The 25,489-nt window shown below is 37.6% G+C and overlaps 1 protein-coding gene across 1 annotated transcript in view; it reads left to right on the top strand.

Moving 5' to 3' along the window:
• Window positions 1-24,550, top strand: part of gdap2 (ganglioside induced differentiation associated protein 2) — a 106,397-nt gene extending 81,847 nt beyond the window's left edge. Inside the window, exons 3-14 of the mRNA XM_067443620.1 lie at window positions 20-159; window positions 333-486; window positions 1,014-1,102; window positions 1,227-1,303; window positions 1,580-1,739; window positions 9,286-9,436; window positions 10,546-10,622; window positions 11,762-11,838; window positions 12,201-12,340; window positions 13,845-13,899; window positions 14,773-14,916; window positions 23,318-24,550. Coding sequence (XP_067299721.1) covers window positions 20-159; window positions 333-486; window positions 1,014-1,102; window positions 1,227-1,303; window positions 1,580-1,739; window positions 9,286-9,436; window positions 10,546-10,622; window positions 11,762-11,838; window positions 12,201-12,340; window positions 13,845-13,899; window positions 14,773-14,916; window positions 23,318-23,359 — 1,306 coding nt within the window. The 3' untranslated portion in view covers window positions 23,360-24,550. The remainder of the gene's footprint in view (window positions 1-19; window positions 160-332; window positions 487-1,013; window positions 1,103-1,226; window positions 1,304-1,579; window positions 1,740-9,285; window positions 9,437-10,545; window positions 10,623-11,761; window positions 11,839-12,200; window positions 12,341-13,844; window positions 13,900-14,772; window positions 14,917-23,317) is intronic.
• Window positions 24,551-25,489: the final 939 nt, after the last annotated feature.

Here is a 25,489-nt window from a genome sequence, read left to right as displayed (position 1 = left end):
TCATTCCCTCATTTTACAGTAATGGAGATGTGGCACTTCTAAACTGCACTGCAATCGTCAATACCAGCAATGAGACCCTAACGGACAAGAACCCCATATCGGACAGTATCCACAGATATGCTGGACCTGAACTACGGGATGAACTACTCAAACTGAAAGGTAGAGGGCGCTACTTGGCTAGTAGATGGGGGGCTGTCACGTGTATCTAGCTATGATCTTAAAATGTTTATATAATATGCTTTTTGTATTTGAACAGTTTTGGTACAGATATAATCTCATCTTTTTGTTGGAGTTTTCTATGTAATTATATGGCTGTGCTGATATTTTTTTAGGATGTCGGACCGGTGAGGCAAAAATGACAGAAGGTTTCAACTTGGCTGCACGCTTTATCGTTCACACAGTTGGCCCCAAATACAAAGCCAAGTACCGGACAGCTGCAGAGAGTTCTCTATACAGCTGTTACAGAAACGTCATGCAGCTTGCCAAGTAAGCTGGATCATTGCAACAAATTGAGACAAATGTCAAATGTCAGTCTGCTCACACAGACTGGATAATCTGGTATGATTATAATAAGTAAAAATATGCTTAGTCATCTGTCTTTCAGTTGCTCTCTAAGATTTTATCGGACATTAAATCTACAGTCAAATACAGTCATTTTAGAATGAACTCATATGGTGGCAGTTCCCATGGCACCAAGGCGTTTAACTGTCCAATACCTGAAAAATATTATTAGTGATAATGTAAAGAAACCCTTTGGCCTAAAGACTTGGGACTAAAGATAAACAGCATTCTTCTATTGTTTGGGAATGAATGTGTGTGTCAACGGAAGGTGTTGATGACAGTAACACTTGACAGTAACACCCTTTCATCAAAGACCCTGCTGTCTGCTACTATATGGAAAAAAAATGTTTACCAGCTGACTGACTTCTGTAAACCATGCATAATTATATATAATGTATAGTAAATGGAATTTTTTTTGTGTGTGAATGTCCATTGTGTTGTTTCTGTCGCAGGGAACATGCCATGGTTTCTGTGGGTTTGTGTGTGGTCAGCACAGTCAAAAGGGCATATCCACTGGAGGACGCCACACATATAGCTTTAAGTAATTTACTTTTACTTGTCTTGTGTTATATAAAGTAAGTACATCACATGTCAGGCCAGTCCTTTTTTAAAGAAATTCAGAGGAATCTTATCAGAATGTGTTTTCCCCACATTTATGTTTCTAGGGACTGTTCGTAGATTTCTGGAGAACCATGGTGAGAACATTGAGACAGTGGTGTTTGCTGTATCGGATGTTGAGGAGGTGTGTGCGGTTTCATTTTAACTGTTACGCAACAGACTCCATCCTTTAACTCTCAGCTGTGCTCTCTCATTTTATTATGAAATTCTCATATTAAAGGCCAACTTTTGCTGATTTTGTGGGAGAAGCTGCTGTTAGCTAAGTGTAAACTACAGTATTGTGCAGCAGAGATTCATGTGTTCTTCTAAAAATGTTTTTGTAACAAGTTCCTGCTTGTTTAGTATGTGCCTGTATGATTGATTGTCCCTGGATGTGTTTATCATTGATTCTGTTTTCCAGCCAGTGTACAGGAAGTTGATGCCGTTGTATTACCCACGCTCAAAGAAAGAGGAGAGACTCAGTTTGCCTCTCCTCCCTGCTGACATTGGCAATTCTGAGGGGGAGCCTGTGGTCCCAGAGAGACAGATCCGCATTGCTGAAAAGCCTGGAAATCTAGAGGGTGAGCTCAAATAATTGTTCAGTGTTAAACCTTTTCATATCTTTCAGGTAGATACACTACCCTTCAAAAGTTTCAGGTCGGTTAATAGAAGTCTCTTTTGCTATCTGCATATATTTGATAAAAAACATTTCAATATATTTTAAAATGTAATTTATTCCTCTGATTGCAAAGCTGATTTTTTATTTATTTAGCGGAAAGAACATCATTTGTTTGAAATGAAAATATTTTTTAATATTATAAACTCTTTACTCTCACTTCCAGTTAAATTATTCTTGAATAAAAACTATTTAAAAAAAAAAAAAAATCTTACTGACCCAAACTTGTAAATGGTAGTTTTTATTTATTCAGATGACCTAACAACCAGTAGGAATAAATGTTTGCCAAAACGTTTGGAGAACATTCATCTGCAAGAACATGCATTTCTCAGAAAAAATATAATGTGTATTATAAAGAAGATTTTTTTAGGCTGCTGCAGAGAAGCATCTGCAGTAATATATTTGATTTACAGCATGGAAAAACAATTGTCTCCCAATAATGTGATAGATTAATGATTATGAGCAGCATGCAGCAGATCTAGAGCTGTTAAATGAGGCATTTTTTCCCTCCCTGGCTATTCATCTAATTCGACACAAGTGCTCTGACTATAACAGATTCTTCCAGGATTCAGACAGGCCCATTGTGGACAGTCAAGTGTGTGTGTATAGGCACCAATGTTAACATGCCTATATGAGAATTAGTGTATGTTTGGCTTGCTTGCCATAGCACTCTGAGCATATGTGTATATTTATTTGTTAGTGGGAGATTAAACTTGTATATTTGTTGGCTCGCCATTATTTCAAGCCTAGATCATGTGGACTGTGAGCCAGCTGTGTTAAGGTGATCAAGTCTCACTAAAGCTGTTGATCCAACTCAAACAGGAACTATAAGCCAAATCCCATGTAAATAAACTATGCACTGTCCTGCCTGTCTTAGAATGCTTTAAACCAGGACATGGAGAGGCAGCCCAAGGTCTGTTACCAACAGAACTATTAAATAAGCTTTTTCCAAGTTAAGGTCGTTCAATAATCTGCTTTATCAGTTTCTCTTCTGGATGTTTGCTTGAGCTATTTGGAATGCCAACAAGTTCTAATCTGAACAAATATGCTCGCTTAACCAAATTTACCTCTGCATACTGAAATGGCACAACAGCTTCCAGACTTCCTTGTTAATATGACTCTTAAATGGGGTACTTTAGTGCTGGGAAGATGAATCTGTATTTAAACTGGGTCATTAATGTAGTAGAAATGTGAGATTTTTCAGTTCATGCATTTGGAAGCTTAACTTTTAATAGGAATTCATTTGAGAAGTTGAAACACTCACTTTGCTCTGCCGGCTGCTCCGTTTACATGAATGCATGCAGCTGCGAGCTGAGCTGTGAGTGCGATCTTCCATCCCCAATGTATATGGGATTACTATTCTGCCACAATTCCGCGCAAAAGAGCATTTTGCAGAGAAATGTTTGTCTCGCAAATAAGGAAGCATTTTGAGCGAACGAAAATCAATTTTGCATTTAAAATAAACTTATATTTCACATGTGCAACGTCTCTTTTGCTTGCGCTCCGATACCCGCTCTGACTGTTCAAAGGCTCGCTTGCTCAACTCAACGTTACAATATGACATAATTCCAGCCAATCAGAGATGAGACTGCTAAATTTAGAAAAAATAAGATATTTATGTGTGTTTGTCAAATGGTAGACATTTGAACCTGAAAAGACTAAAAAAAGACTTTACAGCAGTGTTAAATTAGATTTTCCTTGTATACTTCCACCATGTATATTTCCTTTTCTGTTGTAGAGTAATGCAGGGAGTCTTGTGAGAGGTTGTTAAGCCAGCCTATCAGAATTTAGCAGTCTCATCTCTGATTGGCTGGAATTATGTCATATTGTAACGTTGAGTTGTGTTGAGCAAGCAAGCCGCTGAGCAGTCAGAGCGGGTATCGGAGCGCAAGCAAACGAGACGTTGCACATGTGAAATATAACGTTGGCGCACATCCAAATAAGTTTAAATGCAAAATTGATTTTCGTTCACTCTAAATACTTTCTTATTTGCGAGACGAACATTTCTCTGCAAAATGCCCTTTTGCGCATTCAAAATATGATCGTGTGCGTGCAGAATTGTGGCAAAATAGTAACCCCATACATGTGCGGGTCGAAAACATTTGGAAATAGCTCCCTCTGCTGGCTGTAGTCTTTAGCCTCTGGCCAAAAATTCCTGGCTATATTTGCGTCATCTGAGGATTTTTTCCAGAAATAAAATGCATAAATCTCTGGGGGAGAGAGAACACGATCATTCGATTATACTCCAGGGTTTCTAGTGATAGAAAGCCATATGCTAATCACTGAAGTAACACTTTAAGGTGAAGTGTGTACCTTCTGTGCCACTAGTGTCACCAAAAGGAATTGACTATTTCAAAGTGCTATTGCGCAGCTAGACATGAAGTCCAACAATAAACTTGCACCATTGGTTGAGCCACTGTTTCAGGCTGGTTGGGTTGCTCAAACAAGCTGAAATATAACAATGTTTTTAAAGGTCCACACTGTTTAAAATGTATTTACAAAACTATTATATTTGAATAATGACTGTTTTTCCGGACAGTCAACCTACAAAGCTGTGTTAGTTTAATGTCTCTTGCATCACCCTGCAATCTCTTCCTTCGCACATAACATTTTTAAAGATGTATTTATATTTTAGATAAGAATACAGTGATCAGGCATAACATAATGAGATTATATCTTCATCACGCCACCTGTAAGTGGGTCGGATATATTAGGCAGCAAGTGAAAATTTTGTCCTCAAATTTGATGCTTTTGAAACAGGACAAATGGGCAAGCATAAGGATTTAAGCGGATACAAAATTGTGATGGCTCTTTTTGGAGTGTTCCCAATCTAGCAATTGTCAGTATCTTTCAAAAGTGGTCCAAGGAAAGAACAGTGGTGAACCGGCAAAAGGGTCATGGGTGGCCATGGCTCATTGATGCACATGGGGAGTGAAGGCTGATCAGATCCAATCAAGAAGTTAATGCTATATATTCTGGAAACGGCTCTGTTTATGCAAATATACGTACGCTTATAGATTTTGGCTTATTATAGGCCAAGCGTGTAATTGCATTAGGGTGGAAAAACATTCAAAGGCCTGTTCTTTCACAGTGGACAAAAGAGATTACCTATAATCTTGCTAAAATTAAAGGTAAAGCAGAAGTCTTTAAAAAGATATGGTCCCCTTTTATATAATTTGTTAACATGTAGATAAAGTAAACATGATGACTGTTGTTTTTTGAGTTCTATATATTATTATTATTTTATTTTTATTATTGTTTTTTCTTAATTTCATATAAGCTATCCAAATAAGTTTATTCATTTATTATTTTATTTTTTTCTGTGTACATACACGTTTGTATACATGGCACCAAGATTCACCATGTGAAGAAGGCAAGCCGGCGTAGGCAGTTTGATGCTTTGGGCAATGTTCTGCTGGGAAACCCTGGGTCCTGCCATCCATGTGGATGTTACTTTGATATGTACCACCTGCCTAAGCATTGTTGCAGATCATGTACCTTTCATGGGAACAGTATACCCTGGTGGCTGTGGCCGCTTTCAGCAGGATAATGCGCCCTGCCGCAAAGCAAAAATAGTTCAGGAATGGTTTGAGGAGCACAATGAGTTTGAGGTGTTGAATTGGCCTCCAAATTCCCCAGATCTCAATCCAATCGAGCATCTGTGGGATGTGCTGAACAAACAAGTCCGGTCCATGGACACCCCACCTTGCAACTTACATGACTTAAAGGATCTGCTGCTAACATCTTGGTGCCAGATACCACAGCCCACCATCAGGTCTGGTGGAGTCAAAGCGTCAATGGGTTAGGGCTGTTTTGGCAGCAGAAGGGGGACCAACTCCAATAGGAAAGTAGTCATAATGTTATGCATGATCAATATATGTATAAAAAGGGGTATAATGCTTAGTCAGCTGGTCATTATAGTAAAATACCGCATGGTGACCACATGGTGAGCAGGACCCTGAGCCAAATATTAAGTCTTTACTCAACATTCATGGGAAAAGAATCCCACTATGTTCCCTGTTGGGCCCTTTCTAAAGCACATGATGTGCAGTACATCTACTAAACTTTGTCACATCTGTTTTATGATTTTTTTTCTGAATGTCCTGTTACTTATTATTTCTATCTTGGGTTGGGCCAACACCCAGCTGAGGTTTTTATTTTGTATTTATTTATAAGGCTAAGAAGTGTTTGTTCCTATACAGTCTTTCTGAAAGACAATACAGGACACATTTTTAATTTTCATGACCCAGCTCTGCTGCACACTGTCACTGATCTGGCTGATCTCTTCAAACCCTCGTCCTCAGACACGCCCTTTAATCATTGTGATGCAGTTCTGCTTGTCATTCTTAGAGTAATATTAAAGACAGCAGGTGACATGGCCTTCACTAATGCAGCCCAGCTCTTATGGATTATGGATTTGAGGAGTCTCAAAGCATGCCTCAAACCACACACTTGCCTAATCTGCTTTCTCCAGTTTTTCTTTTTCTGCCAGGTTCCCTTAATGCTCATTTAATTTTTCCTGTCTTTACGCTTTCTGTTATTCATGTTCTTATTACCCTTTTAAAAAGCTGTGCTGTATACCATGAAGCAGTGGTAGTTTCAGGTGGTTATGCCAGGGTATTAATTGCTTTCTTCATTTAACATGGTATTTACACTGCAGTGCAATAACAGTCTTAATACTTCTTTTTTTTATTTTAAACGCTGTATTTTTCTTATATTTTACCTTTTTTCCACACTGCTGTCTCCACTGTTTGAACGGCTCATTTGCTTACTGCTTCTATGAAGCCCATCCCTCCGAAAACACATTGGTCTTAGATTGGTTAGATGGCCAATTTTTATTGGCTGAAGTTACAAGCACAGGTTGTCTGGAAACGCCACGCCCCTTACCATTATGGGCAGAAGTCACATTTGCGGTGTAAATAATGGCGTCAACATTGCCATTTCAATTTTTGTTATTATAGAATGAATATAACCAAATATGTTTCGAAAAAAAAAAAAATAATAATAAATATGAGCCCGTTACAAAACCTAACCATGCCTTTACTAGTCTACTGCACTGGCCAAATGAAACACAAACGTGTTTTGCATGACTATAGCTGAAATAGCATGTGGTCAAATACACTAAACATTGTACACTAATAACAGAAATGTCAAAAATAAATAAATAAACAACATTCGGGGGTGTGATTACTTATAAGTTCGTTGGTGTTTGTAGCATAGACTGTAAAAAAAATATGGACGACTCGACATCATCCGTTTCTGCTTGCCAGATTTGAAGCTTTCGGACGGCCTGCACGTCGCTGACATCTTGGGACCGAGTCTGCGCAGTAGCGATTTCGGGACTGGAGTTGCGCAGTAGAGAGCAGGAAGTAGAGCAGGAAGTACAGTCGCGACATCAAAAGCCCGTCAACACTCTCTCAGATGCAGAACAATTCATTATGTTGGTGTGAAATAAACGGTTATTGAAATCTAAAAAATTTAAGCTAACGCTCCAATCTGCTCCCAAAAATTCTGAAAAAAGTCTGTTAGTGCCTCAGTGACAACTTCACTCAGAGAAGACGTCGCTCTCAGCTGTCAATCATGACGTCACAACCCCGTTTTTACAGCATCAAATAACTAACTAAAACTAAACTTATTTTAAAAACGAACACTTGAAATGAAATCATTGTGATGATAACTGCCTTCAATGACATAAACTAACTTTGGGGAAAAAATATTTGAAGTGTAATTTTATTGTTTAGTTTGCCTCGTGTCCATCAGAAAACACAGAGGGGCGACTATACTGGGACCGGTCACCGGGGGGGAGATCGAGGCGTGAAAGCTTCAGTATCTGAGAGGGATACTGCAGGCTTGGTTTGTAGCCGTTTGTTGGAGAAGTATGAAACAATTTAGTTAACTGCCTAGTGTAGCCAAACTGTGTTGGTCTTGATGCAACCAAAAACACGTAGAAACTACACATTTAAAATGTACTTACAGGTTTAGGCCCATAAACAGCAACTTCTGCCTTTAATCTGGGAATTGCTTCATCTTTTACTATGAGCCTTTGAGCAAACCCAGTATTGAACTCGTTAAGATTCTTGAAGCTGTCTTCCATGAAATGTGCAGCACAGATGGCTAAATTTACATTGCAATCAGCAGGAACTGAATTAAACACAAATTGTAACCATTGTTTCCGAAGTCCAGCACAATGTCGTGCACTTGGGGTAAAAATTACATTGTTTTGATGTCATGTCTGCAGCACTGTAGTCTACTGCAACAGCTCTCTCTTCCGTAATGACTGTGATGTGGCCTCGCCCCCCACTTTGTTGCGTGTTCTCGGGGGCAGTGTTTATGTTAATAGCAAGGGTTTATGATGTCACCAACCCAGAAAAGTAGCTTGTTGTAGTACAAACCGGCCGTTTTTGTAGGCAATAAACTGCCATAACTTTAAAATACAATATCTCCGTTTGCATTGAACTTCCAGCGCTGTAACTTTGCAGATACTGTTTATGCTCAAGCAGCAATATTACACACTAACTAAAGTTAAAAAAGTGAAATCGCATGCAACCACCCCTTTAAAAAAACTGTTCCTTTTCATCTTTTCCTTCATTTGCTGTACTTTGGGATGTATTTGTATTTCATTGTTTACAATTTTCAGTATTGATTTAGATCATTGTTGGTCACAAAGGTTAATCCCACATTGTGGTGAAGTGCTCCTGAAATCCAAATAAATTTCAGCTTGAAGCCAAAGGCCATATTAGAGTGAGCAAGCATTGGTGCTCTCTGTTCACTGAGGCAGATCATAAAAGGACCATATGTTGCATTACAAAAACAGAATCTCATTCTTTGCTTCAACATGCTGTAATGATTCTGGCCAAAGATAATCTTCAGGAGACATCTGTGTCTAATTTAGTCCTGATGATGTCACACCGTAGGTTTATTAGCAGCTGACTGTTTGGCTGCGATCCTCTTATTTACCTGTTAGTGTCTCTTCCATTCTGTTAAAAGGTTTCTTTCATTTCTGGCTAAAGAAATGAAGGCTGACCTGTACCATGAGGTTGAGCAGAGGAAATGAGAAAAGTTTGTTGTTCAGACTGAACTCTCTTTTCATGTCTGTTCAGTTATGGCTAAGGTTGGCCAGTAATAGAGATTTGGCATACACATGTAAACAAGAATAACAGATGAGGATTATTTGTACATTTTGTCTGGCTGTACATCACACACACCACTGGCTTTCCCAGCTCTAATTGAGAGTGAGAGGTCATGTCTGGTGGAATGTACCACATTGTATTGCTCATTGAACCTGATAATGTTCTTTTTTTTTTTTCTGTGTATCACACCAAATGCATTTATGCTTCAGCACACTTTTATGGCACATTGGTTTTGCTTTTCCTGTAATATCTAGAACTTCGTGTAGTGAATGAATATATGCTAATAAGTTCATAATACTAATATTAATCTAATTTCTGCAGATGACTCTGGGGATGATTCACTAGAATCCGACCTGGGGCTGGTAGGAAGTCATGCGTTTGCTCGTATGGAAGGAGATGTGGATAAGCAGCGTAAACTCATCCTTCAGGGCCAGATTTCGGAAGCAGCCCAGCAGAAACAGCACCAAAGGAAGTAAGATGTCTTATTGTGTCATTTATAATGTTGCCTTTTACAACTACTGCATTTAACGATACCCCTTTCTTACCATATTAGTTTCTTTGAAAATACTGTAGTTATTGACAGTCCTGTACAATCCTTGTGAATTAATGTAATACCTCATTTACCTGTGTGGTATTTTTGCAGTAAAATTTTCAAAAACCATTAGGCAAGTGTTATATATTTTGTTCAGTTGAGTTCTTACAATATCCCAAATGTTTCCAATTATTTGTAACTTCTCAGAAAATTGCAATTTTATCCAAGGAACCAGATGTTGCCTGTCAATTGTGTCATATCTTTGTTACACTTGGTTTTATTTAATGCTTTACGCTTACTGCAGTGTTCAACAAGTGTCACAGCAGCTGCTGAGCGAATGCACAGAGTAATGCCCTAACATCATTTTAAACACACTTAAATGTATCTGAAATGATAAACAGAGCTGCGTTACCTCATACTCATGACCAGAAAAGCCCCGGCGACTGTGTCCCGTCATAATAAAAGTACCGCTGCTCGCGAGCCATGTGTTCTGTTACAATCGCTCCAGCGGCCTTGCTCAGCTCCTCAACATTTGGTCTTTATACTCTTGATGCTCTGCTTAATACTAGAGTAACATATATAACCGCATCCATGACCATGATTTCTGCCTGAGTCCTAGCCCGAGGTGAAGACCACATGTCCCAAGATTCTGCGCTCAAACTTGACGTCATCAAACTACACCTTTTTTGAATAGGCACTCTCTAGCAGACCGAAAAGTTACATAGTGTAGCTTTAAAAAAACAACAACAACAACAAAAAACAACAACATGATAAAGCTGATATAAAATTACTAAGAATACTACCCACCGCAAGATGCTTTTAAAAGGCACTAATCTTCCTGTTATGTTTATATGCCTTTTTTTAACGAGTCACCAGAGTTTTGCTGTACTACCTATGGTGAAACTTTGGTTATCATAGCAAATGTTTAATACGCTAGAAGCTTGGCAGAACCAACAGCATCCTTAAACTGACAGCCATGTTTCATTGGAGACATATTTATACTAGAGAGCTACATACTCATATATTTGTTATTTGTACTTTCTTTACAGCTATAACCGCTGGCTTTGCAGAGCTCGTGCAGAGGACCTCTCAGATATAGCAGCATTAAAGGCACTATATCAGACCGGTCAGTTGTTCTCTCTTTGATGGTCTTTCATGTATTTTAATGTGTATTTTATTTGTAAAGCTGTCAATTTAACAATAACTTTAGTACAGTCAATTAAAAAAAATATGTATTATAAATTAACTCATTTGAACTTGCCCTCTGACCCATATGTAATAGGGACCCCGACCCCAATATTTTTTTTAGCATTTTTAAACTAATATGAAATACTTTGACTTACACAGTCTTAAAATGAATTAGTTAATTTTAACAGATCAGTTAATTTGATTAAAATATTTAATCATTTTACAGGCCTAGTTCATGTATGATGGTGTTATTGTAATGGTATTATATGGTCTAATGTTTGGTCACATGTTCACTTGTTCTCTTTGTGTTGCTATCTCTCTGTATATCTTTATGCACATGTGGACTTTGTGTTCTCTCCGTCTGTGTGTTTGCACTCAGGGCAGGAAACCTTTGTTCTGCCTCATTGAGCTTAGCATCAGGGGTTCTGTAATCCATTTCTCTCGTTTCACAATTTCAGAATAAAAAATAGCCACCAAAGTAACAGTTTCTGTGTTGATCAATATTTAGCATCTATTTTTGTTGCTTAGCTCAGATAGCGGCAATGCTGAGAGATTTACCACAGACTGTACACATTATGTTTGTCTTGCTAAATTAAATCTTTATTTTTTAATCATCTTTTTAGAAAACCGCAGAGCAATACTACTTGTATAACTGAATATCTGAATCACACTGACTTACTTGCCCAAAGGGGGCACACTTTCTCTACCTTTACCTCAACATGCATGTTCACTTTGCCACATGAGGATGGACTATATTAAAACATCTGGCTATGCACATCCAGATGTTTCTCATAATAAAGTGCAAAACATTGATTTCAATATATATATTCAATATAACTCTTACAGTTCTGCAGGATTAGTTCATTAAAAAGGGTGAAGCTGAAATGTCTAACGCATTTCTTCATATATGAGTGCTGTCAGCAGAGGGAACAAATTAGGGAGCTTTGTCACTCCTGACCATCTGCCTAGCCTTTGAGGCTCAATTAGGGTTAGGGACTCAGACACCTTTCATAATGGCTGTGAGGAAACATTCTTCCATAAAATAGATTTATCATGATGCATTTTTCTCATTTTTAGGTGTTGATGTGTGTGGTAGGACGGTCATGGTTATTGTCGGCAGGAATATTCCGGTTACGCTTATTGATATGGAGAAGGTAAAAGAGAAAATCCTCATACTTACATTTGTAATGTTCTGTGTATGGCAGTGATACAAATCCAGTTGACCAATTTCCCTGTATTGAGGATATTTTACAGTGCACCTAATGTTATACATTTTGCCAGATTTAGCAACAAATTCTGCCTAACCAGATGAAAGGTCAAGCTTAATACGGTTTTAGTCAAGGTATTTATTTAGATGTAAACCATTTAAATTTAAGAGTTGTATTGTCTGTTATGGTTAATATTAGGGTGTGGATTAGGGTTAGGTTATATCTTAGTATTTATAACTAAAAACAATGGAAGTCTATGCAATGTTCCCATTTAAACTGCTAAGTTTACGTGTGTGTTTGTGTGTTAGGCTTTGCTGTATTTCATCCACGTGATGGACCATATCACAGTGAAGGAGTATGTGATGGTGTATTTTCACACACTCACCGGGGAACACAACCACCTGGACACGGATTTTCTCAAGAAGCTTTATGACATTGTGGATGCTAAGTAAGAGTTTTTTCTATTCTATTATAGATACTACAAACCACCCACATTTCCTGCTCTCTACGACCTTACAATGTTTTCGAAATGACTTGACCCAGTTTTTGGCTGAGGTATTCTTTCAAACCATAACTCACAGACTCCCATGGAAAAGCTAATCACAGTTTCATATAAATACTGGCTTGGTGACTTTGTTTTTATGAGCTTCTTGTGCCAAATAGTACTGTCTCCTCGAACCAAAGAACACCACATATATTGTGGTAATCATAAGGGAATGGCTATGTCTTGGGCTTCCTGTTCGATAACTGTCATGAAGATTTATACACAGAAGCCCTTTTCTAGGTTATTACAAGCTCGGAAAGAAGTTTAAAGTAAATCCACACACCACTGAGTCATGTTTCCTCTGTTTTACCTGCTGCTTCTCTGAAGTATCACTCTAAATTGGTGCTGGTTTCATTAAGGAAAGTGAATTATTATGAATTAAGCTCAGAGCACTTTGGGAAATTTTGAGGGGCTTTTTGGTTATCAAGATTAGAACACTGAGAGTGATTGCAATGACGTTGACATCTTGTGAATATGAGGTCTTGATGTTCTCCTCTCACCAGTCGAATTGAGAAACTCTGCAAACTACCCTCAGAGGCCTAGAAATACTTGCATAGACGTAGCACCACGGAATGGCGATTGTTCTCTTAGTCTAACAGACCTCATGATTGCTGTTTTCCTGGCTTAGCAGAGGAGCTCAAGGCTTTGTTGAAAGTCAAAACCGTGGGAGGTGATTGTTAGGTCAGGCATTCGTCATTTATTCGGGGGGACACTCTCAGCATGCAGGCAGAGGAAACCACAGTCTTGAAATAAAAAGCAGAAATTTTCTCCAGCTCCAGTCCCTCACACTTTCCGCACATCGTGGAGATCAGTGATGACTCATAACTCTGAGAGCCAGGCCAGTTTGACTCGTGTCATTTATTATAAGGTATCAGAAGAGCAGAGCAGATTATCATTGTATTATTTATCCTTAAAAGATATTGCTTTTTAAGAAAGTGATTTACAGAAATAATCCTGAGAAAGAGAGATGAGGTTCTGTAAGCAATTACAGCCATGTTTTCAGCTGAGCTAGTCGGTGATGCTATCAGTCCCTATGACCCCTCCCTCACCCAGTCATGGGTTTTGGACAGGATGGGCCGTGTCCATCGTGGGAAAGGGGAAAGGTTGACCGTCACTCCCTCACGTTTTTCAAACACCCCTCCGCTTCTGGCCGCCCATATCTCTATTCATCTGTGTTTTGGACAACAGCGTGCGGCTTGGACATGGCTGCCCTGCTGGACTCGATTCACCAACTTTTGCTCGTTCCTAAAAAATGCACTTTAGCTCTCTCTCTAATGGGTTTATTTTTTTTGTTAAGGCAATAATCCTTTCAAAGCCCAGTGCGCCAGAAGAATTCACTATTTGTGAAATAAGTAATTGGTTGGATGTGTTAATGTTTCTAAAGCCAGGTTTTCCTTTGTGTTTTCAGGTTTAAGAAAAACCTGAGGGCTTTCTACTTTGTTCACCCGACGTTCCGCTCCAAGGTAATTGTAATCAATTCATCAACTTACATGCAAGTCCATTAAAGGCAGCTCTAGATGTTCATCTCGTTTTGAGCTTTTCTTTCCAAGCTTGTACGGCCCATGTTCTGACTCATGGCGGTCAGGTCCACATGTTTTGCATTGAATAAGAAAGACTGTGTATGTGCCTGTGTAACTAAATAAGTTGAAAAGCATCTCTGAAACCACATTGAGATTCATGATGTGTCTGCGTTAAGTGTTCCATAGTGTTCCCCAGAACCTATTCAGGTAATTGAAGTGCTTATGCGCGCACGTTGCCTCTGCCAGGCTTTGCTTTCATTTGTGAAATTATTCAACAATTATGCTTTGTGCGCTCCAAATGTAGAGGAACCTCTGCAATTAAGTGTCAGATAATTGTTCGTTTTTAAAATGCATCCATTTCTGTCAGAAAATGCTCAAGCCTTGTAACAATCCCAGGTGTGAAATGTGTTCAAGCATTATGGATCATTGGAGTAAAACCTGAAACTGAGTACAGCACAAGCTTTAGTTACATTTGAGGAAACATTTGTAATGCGAGATAATCAATTATTTATAATGTTACAAAAGATTAGCATTTCAAAAAAATGCTGTCTTTCTATTCATCAAAAAAAGAGAAGAAAACAGAAAACAAAGAATTATTAAATAAATAAAGCCTTGGTGAGCAAAACAAAATAGCAAAACCCCACATAAATAAATAAACCGACAGGTAACCTTTTCTGCAGGTTAAGCAGTGCTTGTAACTGCTCATTTGTTTTACATGAGAATAAAGGACAAAGTCTTTCAAGTCCTGTTTTGTACCATTTTCATGGAAAGTTCCATCTCTGTCCATCTAAGGCTTTTGTGTGTGATTCCCATCAGGTTTCTACGTGGTTCTTCACGACTTTTAGTGTATCAGGCCTTAAAGAGAAAGTCCATCACATAGAGAACCTGCAGCAGCTCTTCACCTGCATCCTTCCTGAGCAGATCGACATCCCTCCTTTTGTTCTAGAGTATGACTCACGAGTGAGTATTCAGTCCTTTTTCACACACCTGAAACGTATCCTCAAAAGTCCTTTACCACACTACAATTCTCCATTGAGGATGGTCAATGGATCTTAGAAAAAGAGTTATTTGCATAGCCTGACATTTACTAATTCTTTAATCTTTATTAAATTCTGTCAACATTTATTGACTATGTTATTCAAACCCTTCATTACTTTCTTCTCTGGAACTCTAAAGGGACATTTGAATTTGGTTACTCTCTTCCATGAAATTACAATGTGTATATAGCACCATAAAATTATTTTGAAGCTATATAATAGCTTTGTGTTAGGAACAGATTGAAATTTAATTATGTTTGAGACCCATCTGCATTTTGGTAGCTTGTGAAAGAAACAGTGGCGCGCTCCTTCCATCCATAGTGCTAAGGTCAACTCTCTGGGCAAGAGTGATTAACCCTTAATTCTCCCAAACTGTTGTATATACTTTATTGTATGCAGGTTTTTTTCTAGCGCTGCACTTTAACGATTAATTTTTGATCAAAATGTTTTTTGTTTTCAAATTTTTGATTTTTGGTTCAAATTGATCTCAATTCAAACACAGACGCAAATCTTAATCCTAAATGACAATGATTCAGCTCTATTGCACCTTTGACAAGTACGATCACAGTGGAACATTCAACTTTGCATTGGCGCTGCTGGTGATCCAGAGAGCTTTTCAAACTGTCTTTTCAACCAATGTCTCATTTAAAGTACTGGGCTAAAAGTTTTAGTTAGGATGCAAACACTAATGTCTACGATAGTGAACAAAATAGTGTAAATCACCAACTTGACGGTACACCGGTAGGTGGTGACAAGGGACTGTTTAAAAATATATTTGTCATTGAATCATTTATTTAAAACATTTGTTCAAAAATGCTAAATCATCCAGTAATTAAATAAGTGAAGTCTTTATGCTTTATTTTTTAAGTATAATTTGAGCATCCTCTGGTGTCATAGCTGGACGCCGCTGGTGTGCTCATAGAAATTCTAGGACAGCTGTGTCGTCCGTCAGGATATTGTAGTACAGCTTTATAGAGTGAAGGGTTTAAGAGTTTAAGCTGTATAGTAAATGTTAAACTGGTTTAAAAGTCAGCGGTCTGTTACATTCTGGTTTTTGTGGGACGTTTTGTAACTATATCAACCGCTTCTTCATTGCCGCGTTTTGCCCAAAACTATTGCAAAATGCTTGGTATAAACTCTTGGGCAAGGGTAACTGTTAGGACGTTTGTTGCAATGCTCTTAAAGTGGTCATATAATGGTACATGCACTTTTACAAGTTGATTGTATGGAAATGTGTGTTGGCAGTGCCTGTACACAACCATCCTATAATGATAAAAATCCATCCAGTGTTTTTTTTTAAATCTCATTATTTGTTTTGCCTTGTCTCACATCAAGATGTTAAACCGTGTGACGGCACACGTTTGGATGCCCCTCCCATGATTGTTGATTGACAGCAGATTTTTCAGCTCAGACCCGCCCTGAGTGAGCTTTCATCATAGTCCGCCATTGTTGATGCGCTGGATCAGAATGGTGTCCAAGCGATTGTGATGTTCTGTTCTTGGGTGTAATAACGAACACAGCAGTCATTTTGATGTTCCTAAATCCGAACTGTTGAAGATGCAGGGGCTGAGTTTTGTTTTCAAAGCGAATATTCCCCGGATCAACATCGATGCTTTCATGTTTGCGAGAACCGCAAAGAATTTCTCACCAGACTGCTTTAAAAATGATGGTGAAAGTATAAAGCAGGTTTTGCTAAGAAGCTGCTCGTGAAAAAAAGATCGGTACCAACTATTTGGGTTCCTGTTGCCGCTCCAGAAGAAGTGAAGTGTAATTTGAAAAGATTGCATGCTTCACGATTTTACAGCGTAAGTTAACTTACATTACGACATGCTTTCTAAGTACAACGTTCTCAATATAATCCATAATCCCATGTTTATAATGAACAACGCGTTATGGTTATGTTATTACAAACTGTGTACACTGGTAATGAAGTTAACGTGGTAACACTACACTGAGCTTACTTTTGTAGATGGTTTATAACGGTGTCTGTTGAAACATTCCTGTGGTGGCCTAATGTCATGCCTGACAGTTATACCTAACACTATACGCATCACTGACAAGCCTACATTTACATAAAAAAAGTTTTTCATGACCATTAGCTGTAACATAAGTCTGTTAATGAACTAATGTATACATCAGTAAACGCATAGCATTCCTATCTCACTATGCTAATGTTACCCTTCCAGTACAAAGATACAACCTTTCAGAAACTTCCAGCTCGCAGGGCCATAACCCTAACCCTCCTCACAGACCCCTTATGACCCCTTTAAAAAACCTCTTTTCAGTAATGTTGCCCCCCCTCTCCCCCCACCCCCAATGGGGTACACAACTTTTATTGTCATGGCTTGATTCACGATTCACAGAAGATCTAATTGCAAGCGCTATTATTAATAAAGTAACAACAATCAGGATCACTTGGAGAAAAGAAAACCAAACCACATAATGAGAAGTGTTACTGCTGCTAAAGAAGCACTTGCCACAGGTATAAAGGATGTTCCATATACCACTCAGATTAAAAAAATTAAATAAAAAAAGCATTTTGTGTTATCAACAAATGGTAAAATTAACGAGATCAGTGTACGAACAAACTATATGAAATTAATTCAACTTTGCAGAAAGAATTAAATAAGTAATCTTTACTTTGAACAATCGCTAAGATCAGATAATAAATACCCAATGATAAGTAATACATTCTAGAATCACACACAACTGCTACGTTCCTCATGCCAGAGAAAAATAACCAAGGAAGCTAGCATGCTGAAGTGCCTTCAAATGCACCGCATTATTAAATGTGTTGACGTGATTTCCCCTGAAACGGCTCCATCTGTTAGCAGCTCCTCCCCTTTTTTGAAACAGCCAATAGTGTTTCATTAATATACAATTTGACTACAGCATTTCTGTTTGGTAAAGCCAGTTTCCTCTAACTGTTTATTATCATAACCTCCTCCATATCGCTTTTAAATACAGCAGTCTGTGCAGAAATCAAATGGGTCTATGTTTTGTCGTCTGCGCCGACTCGTGTATATGATCCGCGTTGCGCTCTCGTGTCTCTAGTCTAACTTCAGAGCATAACCGTTGTTGTGATCGAGCAGCTGCAGTGCATTGAACTAACGTGAAAACAGACTTCATTCGCCTCAACTGAAAGCATATACTGAATCGTTTCTCATTGCATGTATAGTGTGCTATCTGCCTTGCACCATTTAGAAATGAGTAAATATGTAAACAACTGACCGATTTCAGCCGCAGCTTCAGCAGCATAGGGGGCGGGCTTTAGATTCTAGAGCATTTTGATTGGACAGAAGATTTGATGAGAAGGTGAAGTCTGCGATGGTGTCATCAAAAGTCTGTAATTCGTTTTAATGGAAGTGAGAGACTGTACGTTTTGAATGCTTGTATCTCCTAAATGTAAATTTTGTCATTGTATTGGAACACACCAGCTTATTCATAACTTTAAGGCTATACTAAAAGCTCCCAAATTTCAGTGGTCCTTTAAGGGAGCGGTGGATACGAACAATATGAAAAAGCATGATTTAACTGTCTGACCAATAAGTGAGTCGAAAGATAATGTGGGGTTCTAATGATTCTTTTAAAGAATCATTTAATCTGGTTCATGAAACCGGTCTGAATTATGTATTCATTAATTTGACTGAAAGTCCCAGTGCCTATTGCTTGTTAAAAAGTGATTAGTGTAATCCTGGGAATATTGTTTTTATTTTATAGGGTCAACTATTTCTTTAAAGAGAGTTGAACCTTTTATAAAATTAAGTGTTTTATTATTTAAGTCTCCAGCAACTTTTGGAGTGAACCGGATCTTCTCTGTAATACAAATTCTCCCCACAATCTCACATCAGCAATCATCCAGGGATCAGGGATCATGGGTTGTTTCAGTTTGAGAAAACAGATGTATAACCTCATGAAGGCTTCTTCATTTTTCTGTTTTTGCATTTGAATTGCCCAATGTACAAGAACAATGGAATTCTTACTTGAATGCTTCTCCACAGATATACAAAACAAATACAATATCCAATACTAATACAATCACAAGCACAGTGCAAAGTCAAAAAAGTTGTGTCATGTTTTTAAACATATATCTTTAGGGAAATTATTCAGCTTAAACATGTTAAAGATTTTCTCAGTGTTTAAGGTAATTGAAGAGTACAACTTGGGACCCATTTTAGACGCAATTTCATGCAAATTCTTTAAACAAGTTTCCCTGTATGACCTGTTCTTTAAATGCAGCCTTTTGCACTGTTTTATTTTTGGTGAAGCTGCTATATAAAAATATTTACTTTTTTTTGGCCTTAATGAGGTCCTTTTTTGTTTTGAAATGGATTGCTTTTGGCTTGTGGAAAGGAGATGCTAAAATAAGTCCCTAAGTATGGGTGGAGGAAAGTCTTTCCCTTCAGACTGAAAGAGGCCTCGGCCATGAGAAACTCAGCCGTCTGCGTGCTGCGCTGCCGCTCACTCAGACTCAAAGAAACACAAAGGGTCACGTTTTATTTCTTAAGATTACTCTTCAACGTTTTATGTGGGGTCGGGTGACATATTTAAGGAAACTTGGAAAACTAAAAAATAAGTTAGTTACTTTGGAATATGAGAAGACAAATTATGGCTTTTATGTAGTCGTCTGGCAATGCAGAATCTCATTACTATTAAAACGTGTCACTTAGCGTTTTTCCCTCGACGTAGAGAACATTGTGGTCCGTCTGAAAAATTTGCGTTACTTTTGTTACCTGCTCAATCCAAGCAAATTGCTCACACTAATGTAATAAAAATATTTGTCACAGCTAATGGCAGACCTTATCCATGCATTGATTAGACCCATCTGGACTGGACTGGACTGGACTGGACTGGACTGGACTGGACTGGACTGGACTGGACTGGACTATATATATATATATATATATATATATATATATATATAATTAAATTATTAGTGTTTTTTAATTAATTTTAGTTAACTTTTAATTTTTTTTATATTTAAAGCTTTTTTAATCACAGTCACATAGCATTTAAAGCTATGTGACTAAGAGTAGAAATGCCACCTGAAAAACGAAATGATATATTACTGTATGGTCATATAGGATTTTTCCATTCTATATTTTAGGTGTTGTTTTTGTTCTTTTATTTTGTTCCTGGGTTTAAAGGGCAGTGGATTAAAACTAAATGAAAGCAGGAAGGAAGACACAAAGGTGAGGCAGCTGTGAAGAATTGATCATGCCACTAATGCGTTAAATGGATGGTCTTTCTCGTGCCAGGTGCATGTCGCCCTGTATTTATGTGCTCGCTGAGCAAGAGTGCAGACGCACAGACTTGATTAGGAACATTTTTTCTTTCTTTCTGCAGGCTGTGTGTGTATTTGATTTGCGTGAAAGACGTTTTGTACTTGTAGCCTAATTTAGTTAACACAAACTCAATGATTTTCTGGGTGAAAAATGCAAGCTTTAATAAATATGTCTGATTTTTGTTTTCATCCCTACGCACTCCCTGTGTGGGTAAATGTCTTCACATGATTCCACGAAATCATCTGTATTGTCAAACCCAGGATCTCTTAGATATGTAGCCCAATAGGGAATATTCCACATGTTTCTGTTGAAACCAAAGGCTTTAAAGCTTTCCTCTGAAAAACAGTTTTGAGTCTTATAGACTCATTTGGATTATTGTGTTTTTATTATTTCTGGAAACTGACTTTGGAGACTTTCTAGACTTTATTTTCTTTAGGGAATGTTCACAGCCATTTATGAATGAATGCGTTGGTCACTTGAATGGATAAACCCATTTTCTCTTAACGCGTCTGCCCTTATTTTATGTCAGTAGCGTGTGTTTTTGGTCTCCACCCTTTAGCCTTGGATTCACTCCTGGACTACCTTGCTCAAGTGTTTCCTGTCATTCTTTGATTACCCAGGAAGTTAATGGGCAGGAGAGGAAATGGCAGAATGAGCAAGCTTTTAATGCCAATTTCACTCGGGTTTCTCTCTCTGCCCATGTGAACAGAAGCAGTGCCATGGAAAGTCCAGCCACAGTCACCTCAAATAACCCAGTCGACTTTCCATAAAGCATTGAAAGGCCCCTAAAGGGTTTTTATTTTGGACTCTCACCTCTAGTGTAGTAATCTGTAATACATAATCATATTACAAAAGTCTTGTACAAAAGTCTTGTTGGGGCCTCTATTTTCTTTGTTCATCCATTCTTTTGTATTTCTGAATGGAAAATTTAATGGAACTAAGACTTTATATTTTATTATCTAACGTTAACAAAGATGTATAAATGTTTTAATGAGCAATATGTGTAAATGTTAGTTAATGCATTAACTCCTCGACATGATTTCTGAAGAAAGCAGGAGTGGGAACGGACAGACATAATCCCAGTTTACTTTGTTATAGAGCTAAATACATAGAGCCGTCTCATTCCTTATTTGACCACATACAGAAATAACTTATTGAAAATGTGCAATGCAGCACTTGTGTTTCAAAACATTTCTTAAATCCACCACCACCAAAAAAAAAAAAAAAAAAAAACCTTTTACTTACTATTGTTTAATCAAAGGACACAAATTTGTACATTATGGCCTGGTTTCATAGACAGGGTTTATATTTATCCAGGATTAGGCCTTTAAGTTTCGATCAGGGTATTTAAGTAGCTTTGATAAATGTGCCTTAGAAGGGAAAAAAAAAATAGTATTTGGCATCTTGAGACAATTGTAAACATATTTTAAGATATGTCAGTGAAAATTACTTTCAGTTAGTCTGGGAGTTTAAAGTTGAAATGAAGCAGTCAGTCATGTTAACATTATTTAGTACATTTATTTCCAGTTTATATATTTATATAAACAAGCTTAATATGACAATTTTAAAGAAAAGAGGATGCTTTGTTATAGCTTTTGGAGCAAGGACGCCGCCATCTTGCAATAACACAGCGTGTGACGACATGGTGTTGGCTTGCTCCATTGGTCAGTGAAATAATATAAGCATAATTTACATTTTTTAACCTAGGCATGTTTTGAAATGGAGGAAGACAAACTTGAAAAGACTGTTGTAAAGTAAAGAAATGCTTATATTACTTCACTGGCCAACGGAGAAAACCAACACAGTGACTCACATGCTGTGGTATTGCAAGGTGGCAAAGCCCTGGCTCTGAAAGCTATAACAAAACATCCTCTTTTCTTTAAAATGATTTAAGTAGTAAACTGATTTCCACTTAAAAATAAATAAATAATAACAATAATATTTTTATATATATATATATGTATGTATGTATATGTATATATATATATATATATATATATATATATATATATATATATATATATATATATATATATATATATATATATATATATATATATATATATATATATATATATATATATATATATATATATATATATATATAATATTATTGTTATTATTTATTTATTTTATTTTTTAAGTGGAAATCAGCTTACTAAATAGTTAAACTTTAGTGCCTGCTTAATTTCCACTTAAATCCATGGGAAAGCCCTTTTTGTTCTGATGAAACTCAAAAAAAAATGTATTCGATTTTTTTATTTTATTTATTTTTTTAGGTTCTTTGTCTTAGAATACGTGTGTGTGTGTAAATTGAATAAATAAATCTGATTTGATTACCTAAAACTAGTATAAACAGTTGCATTAATTAATTTTTTTTGTTTGTCAAAAGTACAAAATCACATTTCAAAAGTGAGAGAAACTGCGCTGAGCAAATTTGGAGGCGGAGAGAAAACACGCTCCAACAGCCTTCTCATTTGAGCTAAAACTCCCCTCTGCGTTATTCTTTTTTTTTTAATGAATTTCCTGTGCTTTTTGCAGAATTCCTTTTGCGTTAATTTGACCTGAAGGCCTAAAGCACTTCAGCTAGATTGACCTCACAGCTTCAGGTAGTGAATCATCTCCTGTGCTGTGAGTCATAGCAACAGACGCTCATTAATTCCCAGCACATCACTTTCCCGAAGTGCTCATTTGGCTATTGGAATCCTTACATGCGTTCTTCTCCAGAATATCTTAGAAACCACAACCCTTATCAAATACTTGCATATATATTTACCTTCTGGATATTTGTATTTCTATTGTAAATACAACTTCTTGTGTTTGATGTACCGTGCAGCTAGATTTAAATCTATCTTCATATTTGTGCCGACAGGTTCTCTAGGATGTAGGCGTTTCTTTGGCTTATGCTGTGGTAATAAGGGAACTCTTGACAGTTTGCTTTTGGGAGCGCATCAGTGCAACTTCCATGACCACACGTAACCTTTACTACTGTTTGTCTTTATTTGACTGTGCTCAGGAATATCCTCTCTGCTCTTCCAGGTAAACAGCCCCTATTACATGGCTCAGTCCTCAGGCCTGTGATGTGGTCAGATAAACCCAGCACTCAGCCTCTTTTCACTGGGCCGACACTCAACCCGATAACCCAGACTCTTGACGTGAAAGATGGACGCAGTCAAAAGTGTGTCTCTGCCATTCCTGACTGGCTACATTTACTCTGTGACAGTGAGAGACTGTTGATCAATAATGCTGCATAAACACAACCTGCTGTGAAACCTGCTGAAGGTGCCACAGACCGAACCCAAAAGTCATTGAAGGAACCTCTGGCCTGAGCGAAGCTGTTCTTGGACAAGGTATGTGTGGTGTGGATGAAGAGACTGATTTTGACAAACACGCATAACACACATACGAAACCAATATTTTGTACCAATGTGAAACACGTACCAGTGCCTGTGTGAATAATGGCTGGAAATAGCAGGAAAAAAAATCTGGTTTTAATTTATCATCTTTTTTTTGTTTTGTAGTTTAAATTCATGTCTGCACAGTCACCAGTAGGAGCAGCTTTTTGCTTTTATCTTGAGTCACTCTTTTTTTTTTCTTCAGTCGCAAGCAATTTTTATGGCTTTATCTGAGGTATTAAACGAACATCACTACAGATTCTTGAGCTTTGACTGCAAACAGCTTGTCCTCGCGTGCAAGCGGATGTGATGTCAGAAAGATTGTTTTGCTCTAAATCCAGGTTGGCCTGTTGAGATTTCAGGTACCCTAATAATAAAAGTACTTTTCTTCTGTTTCTGTCAATATGGTACGTCAGTGTTCTGGTAGGGTCACCGGAGGTACACTAAACGCTAATGTGTCACTTTGTATTTTATTTGGTGAAGCTGATTTACATGCATGCATGACCAAAGGAATCTCATAACCTGAGAGCTCTTCTCAAGTGAAGCATTGTAAATAGGTAATTGTAGATACTGCAGACACTGTCTGCTACTATTAATTCTGATATGTTTTAGTCAGCCGTTACTGTAGCACTTCAGTGATTAATGTGCTAAATTTTGTACCATTTTAAATGAAGTGTGATGTATGAATCATGATTATGAAGAGAGTACTATTTGAATAAATGGAATATCAAAATTAGTTGTTATCATTAATCTGTGTTTGGCTTTCTTTATTGAATTATTTTCTGTAAAATGCATGATCTGTTTATTTTCAGATTGAAAAACCTTATGTTTCAAACATGAAATGGGTTTTAAATAAAGGCAACCTTTTGTTTTCTAATGATGTCTCAACTGAAAGTATTTTTCTTTGATGCTATATTTAAAACCTTAACAAAAAAATCAGTTTGTTTCATCACTTGTCAAATTGGGCTATTTTTAAAATAATTGCATATTCTGCCAGAACTCCTCCGTTGTTACACACACCAAACACAGGGGTCTACTATTAGGGTGTTTTCACACCTAGTTCGTTTGAGCACTCCAAGCACTCTCGGAGTGGTTCAGCGTGTGTATGTGAGCAAACCAAGTGATCTCAGACCCCCCTAAAAGGACCCAAAAGTGAACCGTTTGTGGGTCGGCTTGTGGCTTTTGAAGAAATCTTGTGCTACCGTGCTACAGTTTATGCTATCTTTTGCTGTTCTGGTGCCTACGCCTCAACATACTCTACAACGCAACATACATTCACATCACATTTTTTCCTTCGCCCACTAAGGCCTGCATGGTCCGTCTCTCTTTTTTCTGCTAGGTTTTTTTTTTTTTACCTTGTAAGGCTACTTTTTTTAAAATAAGGAAATTAGTTTGGGTATGCTGCTAAGTCACTTGAAAAGCAGTAAAAACAACATGAAAAGAATCAAGCAATTTTCCTGAAAAACTGTATTTTAAAGAGGCATTATCATAACAGTGCTACAATGCCACTTAAAAAAAAAAGAATAACAGAAAAGTACATGAACACCCGTAACAAAATGCGTCAAAATTAGGAGTCGGCTGAAATGGAGGATTCCTGTCCCGCCTTCTACGTCAACCTGGATGGAATTTTCGGTGCAAGCACTTGTGCTTGTCTGACAGATGTTGTCGAAGGTGGAAGTGTGGTCATACAAAATGCTCATAAAGCTGGGATATGAGTTCTTTTGAGGTTGTTGTGTGAATAAGAAAGGGTCTGAGATCGCTTCAATGCTGAAGAGGACCAAAAAAAAGAACCAGGCGCTCTTGAGTTCACTATACT

Source organism: Pseudorasbora parva, chromosome 5, assembly GCF_024679245.1.
Source record: "Pseudorasbora parva isolate DD20220531a chromosome 5, ASM2467924v1, whole genome shotgun sequence".
In the NCBI taxonomy this organism is placed as follows: Eukaryota; Metazoa; Chordata; class Actinopteri; order Cypriniformes; family Gobionidae; genus Pseudorasbora; species Pseudorasbora parva.
The sequence above is the reverse complement of the archived record's forward strand: the minus strand, read 5'-3'. Positions and strand labels throughout refer to the sequence as shown.